At 50.7% G+C, this 7,893-nt stretch overlaps 2 protein-coding genes across 2 annotated transcripts; one reads left to right on the top strand and one right to left on the bottom strand.

Moving 5' to 3' along the window:
* Positions 1-339: 339 nt before the first annotated feature.
* TrAtP1_001100 (uncharacterized protein) lies at positions 340-3,556 on the top strand. Its single transcript, XM_014091021.2, has 6 exons — positions 340-709; positions 827-888; positions 974-1,005; positions 1,101-2,562; positions 2,630-2,917; positions 2,984-3,556. Exons 1-6 carry the CDS (start codon positions 694-696, stop codon positions 3,275-3,277), a joined length of 2,154 nt encoding a protein of 717 aa, XP_013946496.1. The 5' UTR covers positions 340-693; the 3' UTR covers positions 3,278-3,556.
* TrAtP1_001099 (uncharacterized protein) lies at positions 3,548-7,880 on the bottom strand. The gene is made up of 4 exons (XM_066110855.1): positions 7,166-7,880; positions 6,601-7,101; positions 4,539-6,517; positions 3,548-4,445 (listed from the first exon to the last, which is right to left on the bottom strand). The coding sequence occupies exons 1-4, from the start codon at positions 7,601-7,603 to the stop codon at positions 4,202-4,204; spliced, it is 3,162 nt and encodes a 1,053-aa protein (XP_065966928.1). The 5' UTR covers positions 7,604-7,880; the 3' UTR covers positions 3,548-4,201.
* Positions 7,881-7,893: the final 13 nt, after the last annotated feature.

The following is a 7,893-nucleotide window of genomic DNA, read 5'->3' as shown; positions in this document are numbered from 1 at the left end:
CCCTGCAGAGTGTGTCTTGCCGCAGCTTGGCTGTTCTATTGGCCATCTGGTTAGGTGCCAAACAACAGCCCTGGAAAGCCAGAGGCCCTGCTTGCCTCCTTGGCTCGCCGGTTAGGCTCCCAGGCGCTCAGCTTTCTCGTGGAGTCTGGAAAATTCTGCAACCTTCCATGGGGTACCTCTGTCGGTGGCGGCGGGGCAGCTGCTGCGAGTACCCTTTGGCCTGCCGCTCGCCGGCACAGGTACTCGCCGCAGCAGCGCCCAGCGCCAATGACAGGTACCCCGACGGGCACTTTCCAGCAGGCTGCGGCACGTACTGAATTTTTTCTTCAGGTTCGCATTAGTACCTGATCTCACCGCCCACCACCCGCAAGAGCCAGGCCTCCAGGACTATTTGGCATCCCACTTTGTATCGCAACCGCCACTTATCTGAACGGCCCCTCTACTCAGATCTTTTTTTTCCCCCCTTCCTTTTCCCTCTTCCTATTATTTATTGTCTTCACTTTATCCTCGCCCCTCACCCGCCAGGCTTGATCGATTATATCCTGCCTTTACGCCTCTACGCCCTTTGAGCAACGAACTTTTTTTTTTCTTTTCCCCCAGCTCGGGTCCCTCAGTCGACCACGCAAGCGCGCCTGTATACCTATCGACACTCTTCAAGGACAGGGATCAATAGCAAAACACCAAAGAGACATCATGACTTCCGTCGTCGGTATGTTCCCCGCAGCCGCACGTTCATTCTTATGCTTATTTCTATACTGCGTCCCTCTTTGCTACAGATTGGAAAAAGAATCGCTTTCATGCTGACCAACTCCTCCCTGCGTCGCAGGTGTCGATTTCGGAACCCTCAAGACGGTGATTGCCGTCGCGAGAAATCGCGGCGTCGATGTGGTAAGTGAATGTCATGGACCGACCATACTCGTCTGTACTCGCCAGAGCTGGACTATCGCTGACAACAAATCTTCATCACTTCTAGATCACCAATGAAGTATCCAACCGAGCAACCCCGTACGTCCTACCCAATAGCCTTATCAGCGATATTTCTCCCTCTCCACCTCCAATCACATGTAAACGCTATTGCTAACTAGAGTGCTGCAATACAGATCTTTGGTAGGCTTCGGCCCCAAGTCACGCTACCTCGGTGAGGCTGCCAAGACTCAGGAGATTTCCAACTTGAAAAACACCGTCAACTGCCTCAAGCGTCTTGCCGGCCGCTCCTTCAGCGACCCCGATATCCAGATCGAGCAGCAATATGTTACCGCACCCCTTGTCGACGTCAACGGACAGGTCGGCGCTGAGGTCAACTATCTCGGCAACAGCGAGAAGTTCACCGCAACACAGCTTGTTGCCATGTACTTGAGCAAGATCAAGCAGACTACCGCCAGCGAGATGAAGCTTCCCGTTAGCGACATCTGCCTGAGCGTCCCCGCTTGGTTCACAGACTCTCAGCGTAGAGCGCTGCTGGATGCTGCCGAGATTGCTGGCCTCAAGGTTCTCCGACTCATGAACGACACTACCGCCGCTGCTCTTGGCTGGGGTATCACCAAGCTGGATCTCCCTGCTGCGGAAGAGGCACCTCGACGGGTGTGCTTCGTTGACATTGGTCACAGCAACTACACCTGCTCCATTGTTGAGTTCAAGAAGGGTGAGCTGGCCGTCAAGGCTACTACCTGGGACCACAACTTTGGTGGCCGAGACTTCGACAAGGCTCTTGTAGACCACTTAGCCAAGGAGTTCAAGGGCAAGTACAAGGTTGACATCTATACCCATGGCAGGGCTATGGCTCGTACCATTGCTGCCGCTGAGAAGACCAAGAAGATTCTCTCTGCTAACCAGCAGGCTCCCGTCAACATTGAGTCCTTAATGAACGACGTGGATGCCTCAGCCATGGTCACTCGACAAGAGTTTGAGGCCATGGTTGAGCCCCTGCTCGCCCGTATCCACGTGCCCCTTGAGCAGGCTCTTGCCCAGGCCAAGCTCACCAAGGATGACATTGATGTTATCGAGATTGTCGGTGGTGGTTCCCGAGTGCCCGCGCTCAAGGACCGCATCCAGGCATTCTTCGAGAAGCCTCTGTCCTACACCATGAACGCCGATGAGGCTATTGCTCGAGGCTGTGCTTTCAGCTGTGCCATCTTGTCTCCTGCCTTCCGAGTTCGTGACTTCACCGTTCAAGATATCATCAGCTACCCTATCGAGTTCGGCTGGGAGAAGGCCCCTGACATCCCCGATGAGGACACTAGCTTGACTGTGTTCAACAAAGGTGGAGTTCTGCCTTCGACCAAGATCCTCACATTCTACCGAAAACAGCCGTTTGACCTGGAAGCCCGCTATGCAAACACTGAAGATCTTCCTGGAAAGACGAACCCTTGGATCGGCCGCTTTTCTGTGAAAGGCGTTAAGGCTGATGGCAAGGAAGACTTCATGATTTGCAAGCTCAAGGCCCGAGTCAACATTCACGGCGTGTTGAATGTGGAGAACGGTTACTACGTCGAGGACCAGGAAGTCGAAGAAGAGGTCAAGGACGATGACAAGAAGGAGGATGGCGACAAGAAGGATGCCGATGTAAGTATTCCAAAGAAAAAAAATGTTGCGCGAGGGAGTAACAGACTTTACTAACGTACCGTAACAGGCTATGGATACCGACGGAAAGACTCGCAAGGTGAAGAAGCAGGTTCGAAAGGGTGACTTGCCTATCGCCAGTGGCACTTCATCGCTTGATGCCAGCTCAAAGACTGCATTGACCGAGAAGGAATCCGCCATGGTTATGGAGGATAAGCTGGTTGCCGATACAGAAGAGAAGAAGAACGAGCTTGAGGCCTTTATCTACGATCTCCGAGCCAAGCTTGATGAGCAGTACGCCGAGCATGGCAGCGAAGAGGAGAAGTCTGAGATCAAAGTCAAGCTTGAGTCAACAGAGGTATGCTATGGGCACTTACTCCACGCTTACATTTTTCGTGAATGGATCAGCTAACGTTAGCTATAGGACTGGCTTTACGACGAAGGCGATGATGCTTCAAAGGGCGTCTACGTCTCCAAGATTGAGGAGATCCGTGCTCTCGCTCTGCCCATCATTAACAGATACCAGGAGAAAGTCGAGGCTGAGCGCCGTGCCGTCCAGGAGCGAGTCGACGCCGAGCAAGCTGCCAAAAGAGCCGCTGAGGAAGAGGCTCGCAAGGCTGCTGAGGCCGAGAAGGCAGCCCAGAGCGGATCCGACCAGGAAATGAAGGATGCTGATGTTCCCCAGACCGAATCTGAGGAGACTGGCGACCCTAAATAAACGCCACGAAGAAAGATAAAATTGGCGAGAGATGAAAACAAAACAGAGAAAAGAGGTATACAGCATAGAAAAAGTTGACCTTCGTCAAAGACACACGAAGGGAGGTATTATCATGAAGAGGAAAACCTGTCCTACGCATTCTAGATCCATTTTATATCATGCCCCAAGTAGCTACGATTTTTCATAAATTTGAAGGAAATTATTCTAGACTTTTGGTCTATTGACCGTTGAATGCCGTTAAAAATCGACAGTAATAGGTAACTCGTCCATGCTTGTAACGATGATATTTTATTGAAATGTTATCCATTTTCCATTCTCCCTTTTCGACTCTCAGCTCTTCGCCTGGCTGAATTTGATGCATGCCCTATCCTCTAGCCTTTCTCATTCTTTTTCTTTTTCAACTGATACGATTTGATTCCTAATGAAAGGCTTGAGAATCGTTTCAAAGTCTATCTCTTGTTCTTATGCCACGTAACAGTGTGTTTTACAGACTTGCTTTTCCTTTTCTCCCGTACTGCTTCTAGCCACTACATTCTTCTACTCGATACACGGTTGCCATTTCCCCTGGCAATTGTTAGCCGGAACCTCACCATGGGCTCTCCCAGACCAGGCCCTCCTTTTTTCGCTACCGAATATGCATGTGAGGCAAGAGAAGCCAAGAGACACAAATTGAAACGTCTTCCAAAATTCTTAGCAAAAAAATAGGAAAAAAAGAAGAAGAAGAAAGAAGGAGAGATATAAGAGGTCAGAATGCTTTTATATATAGTACGAGTAAAAAAAATAAGAGGGATAAGATATATCAAGAATAGAGTCGGCCAAGCGGTCATATGTAGGGAGTCGAGTGGCCGAAATGACTGACTGGTTAGTCACAACAAGAAGCAGCAGTTGTTTTTTTTTCTTCCTGTTCTTTTCCAATCAACTACTTCAAATGTCAAACAGGGGCTTCAGTTTAATAATCAGCTGCCATTCTTCGTTGGTCACGTCTTTACGGTAGAACTCCTTCAGAGTGTCAATACTGGCTCGAGAAATTTGGCTGTAGAGCAGATCGGCCTCTTCCAGGTGTCGTCCGTATATGGGCTGGTGACCTCCCATCTCGATCTTGATGGCGACAGAGGGCTGGCCCTTTTTGCAGACCGGAATTTGCTTGTGGTCTCGCTCAATCGAGGTGCTAAAAGTATATCGAATCAGTATACAAGCTCAGAAGAAGTATTGAGTGGGTGAAGTGAATACTAAAAAGCAAGATGGAAAGATGGAAACTTACACTCTACCAAGGCCAATAATCTCCTTGGCGTTCGTCACTGAGTTGGTCTTTACAGCTGCAATTGGCGTATTGATTTTGAGCTGACCTTCCGTCACGTCAACTCCAATGACGATGGGGCCTGTCTTGTTGAAGATAGCAACCGGCTTCAAGACGCAAGGGAAGACAGCCAACATCTTTGACTCTTCCTTCTTCTTCTCCAACATCTCATCCATATGCTTGGTAAAGTTATCAAACAGATGATAAATGATGTCAGCTTGGAAAATCTTGATACCTTGGTCTTCAGCATATGCCATAGCTTCTTTATCGACCTTGACATCGAAACAAAGCATCACAGCATAGTCGGGTGCCTTTTCCAGCATAATACCACATTGCATGACGTCACGCTTGTAAACTGGGCCGATACCAACATTGGCCACGGGAATCTTGCAGTCTTTCAAGAAATCGAGCAAAGCTTCCAGTGAACCAAGGGTGGAAGCCTGCACGCTGACTCCACGACCAGAGGTTTCGACTCGGCTGAGAAGGTTGGCCAGATCCGACTCGACCTCGTCGCAGATATCCTCTTCATCATCGTCCGGTCCAACCACCATTAGTCTAGAACCCGCAATGGCGCCTTCAAGACCAGGGGCGCTGATCTTGACACCCAAAGCAGCCTTGACCTCCTTGTTGTGGACGTACGCTGACTTGAGACGCAGCTCGCGCAGCGGCGCCGGAGTGAGCAGAGCTCTGATATTTGTCACAATCGCTCCTTCAGTGCCACACAAGACTATTCGATCACCCTCTCTCAAGATTCCGTTGGACAGAATGACGTCAATAGTCATACCAAAACCCTCAATAGCCTTGACTTCCAGCACTGTTGCTTGGACCTCGGACAGATACATGAGCGAGCCGACCATACGCTCCTGGGTGAGCTGGAGGATGAGTTTCAACATATCGGGAATACCTTCTCCAGTGTGTGCTGATGTGGGCACAAGCGAGACGAATTTCGCCATAGACTTATTCTGGTAAAAGAGCTCTGAGTTGAAACCTTGCTCTGCAAAGGCCAGCTTAGTGGCCTCCAAGCGGTTCTTGAATTCGTTTTGAACCGCCTTGCTCTGAAGCGCCAGACTGTCTTGGAAGCCATTGTTGTCCACCTTCTTCCATCCGTAAAGTCTGTCAATCTTGTTGAGAGCCACGATAAATGGCGTTTTTCTGTCGCGGAGCAGGCGCATTGACTCTAGAGTCTGTGGTTCAAGACCATGCATAATATCCACAACCAGAATAGCAATGTTACACAATGATGAACCACGGGATCGGAGGTTGGAGAAAGACTCGTGGCCAGGGGTATCAATGACCAAGAGACCGGGGACCTTGAACTCAAACTCATTGTTCTTGTTAACGACGGCCGTCTTCGCCTTGATGGCCTCAACCGGGAAGTATGTAGCACCAATCTGCTGGGTAATACCTCCAGCTTCGCCCTCTTGAACGTTGGTCTGTCGAATCTTGTCAAGAAGCTTCGTCTTTCCAGTATCGACGTGTCCCAGGATACAGCAGATGGGAGAGCGCAAATCGTCCTTGGATCGAGCAGCCAAGGCGGCTTGGTGGGCCTTTTCTCTCCGCTCCGCAGCTTCCTTCTTGCGCTGAGCTTCGGCTTGCTTAGCCTTTGATACAGCTTCGTCTTCAGACTCGCTCTCGTCGCTCTCGTCGCTTTCATCCTCCTCCTCCCCTTCCTCGTCCTCGCCCTTTTTGGCGGCTGATTTCTTCTCGGCTTCTTCGTCGGAATCGGCATCCCAGCTGTCTTTGACGTCGTCCTCTTCTCCGCTATTTGCAGCGGCTTCCCAGTCATCTTCAATATCGCTCTCTTGAGCGGCCTTTGCAGCCTGAGCTTTGGCCTCAGCCTCGGCCTTTTCCTTTGCGGCCTTCTCCTCTGCTTCTTTCGCGGCCTTCTCGGCCTGAAGTCGTGCTCGTTCCGCAGCCTCAGCTAGAGCAGCCTCTTCATCTTTCTAAAAGGGAGGTAAAAAACAACATTAGTAAGACCCATTGATGAAAAAGGAAAGTAAATGGAGGGGACTGGTGCACTCATTACCTTATCGTTCTTTCCTCTCTTCTTCTTGCTATCATATACCGCCTTCTTCTTAGGTACGCCCTCTTCCTCCTGAGGCCCAATCTTGATACCAGCTGCAAGCATCTGCTGGAGCTTCAACTCATTTCGAGCCTTCTCTTCTTTCTGTGCCTTGGTGAGGAACTTGCCCTCCTTCTTCAGCTGCTCAATACGCTCCTTCTCACGCTGCTTCTTGATAGCCTTCTGCTCTTCCTTACGCTTGGCTTCTTCAGCCAATAGCTTTTCTTCCTCCAGAGCCTTGGCCTTGGCTTCAGCATCCATGCGGGCAATCTCCTCCTGTCTACGACGAAGCTCTTCTTGTTGCTTCTGTATCATAGCCAGATGCGCCGGAATCTTCTTCTTCTTGCCTCCTGTCTCAGCGGGAGCAGGGGTGGCAGCCTCTTCAGTGGCGGCTTCATCTTTAGTAGGAGCTGCCTTTGCGGGCTCCGGGGCTTTCGCAGTAGTCGGCTTCTTCTTCGCAGCCGCCTGGATATGTCCACATTAGAAACCGGTATGCCTAGAAGGACCAATGCGATGGGAGAATTCAAACCTGTTCCTTCTTACGCTGCTTCTCGCGTTCCTTCTTCAGCTTTTCCTTCTCAGCCTTGGTGAGGATCCTGCCGGGCTCTTCAAGGTCGGCATCATCTTTCTTAGCCGCTGCTGGGGCAGGCTTGCCCTTGCCACCCTTGCCCTTCTTTTGCGGTAGGGCGAACTCGTCATCGTCTAGAGATGCTTCGACGGGCGCTTTGGCAGACAGATCCTCTTCCACCGCTGGTTCTGGGGCAGGCTCCTCGTCCACAATGCCCTTCTTCTTGCGCTTCTCCTTGTTCTTGCGCATGATGGCCATCAGGCCGCCACCGCCAGCCTCATCGTCCTCGCCATTCTCATCGTCGGCCGCGGGCGCTGCATCGGCCGGGGCGATGGTTTCGCCCAATTCAGCCTCCCAGTCGTCCTGGTCCTTCTTGTTACCCTTCTTCTTCGGCGCCATCTTGGTGTAGGTATTCCTGATGATATTTGATGGAGGGGCGAATTGGTGATGTTATCGACCACAAAAAAAAAAGAGGAGGGGTAGCGAAAATCTAGTAATTCAGATTCAGCCCCGCAATGTTGAAGAGAAGAGAAAAATAGGCGACGATCGTTCTCCCAACGACGGAATGGAGGACAACGCAGAGAAGAAAAACCAACTACGAAAAAAAAAAAAAAAGGTCCGGAGATAATACCTGAGCTTGTCCCGCACTAAAGGCCTATTAATTGTTTGTGGTGGTTGTACCAAGAGCG

This window comes from Trichoderma atroviride, chromosome 1, assembly GCF_020647795.1.
Source record: "Trichoderma atroviride chromosome 1, complete sequence".
NCBI lineage: Eukaryota > Fungi > Ascomycota > Sordariomycetes > Hypocreales > Hypocreaceae > Trichoderma > Trichoderma atroviride.
The sequence above is the reverse complement of the archived record's forward strand: the minus strand, read 5'-3'. Positions and strand labels throughout refer to the sequence as shown.

Excerpts from the sequence above, each read along its gene's own strand:
- TrAtP1_001099 (XM_066110855.1), bottom strand. The coding sequence starts at position 7,603 with ATGGCGCCGAAGAAGAAGGGTAACAAGAAGGACCAGGACGACTGGGAG. Across the intron at positions 7,102-7,165 it reads AGCAGCGTAAGAAGGAACAG|GCGGCTGCGAAGAAGAAGCC; the intron begins GTTTGAATTCTC and ends GGACATATCCAG. Across the intron at positions 4,446-4,538 it reads ATTATTGGCCTTGGTAGAGT|CACCTCGATTGAGCGAGACC; the intron begins GTAAGTTTCCAT and ends ATATACTTTTAG.
- TrAtP1_001100 (XM_014091021.2), top strand. Across the intron at positions 1,006-1,100 it reads GTATCCAACCGAGCAACCCC|ATCTTTGGTAGGCTTCGGCC; the intron begins GTACGTCCTACC and ends GCTGCAATACAG. Across the intron at positions 2,563-2,629 it reads GCGACAAGAAGGATGCCGAT|GCTATGGATACCGACGGAAA; the intron begins GTAAGTATTCCA and ends GTACCGTAACAG.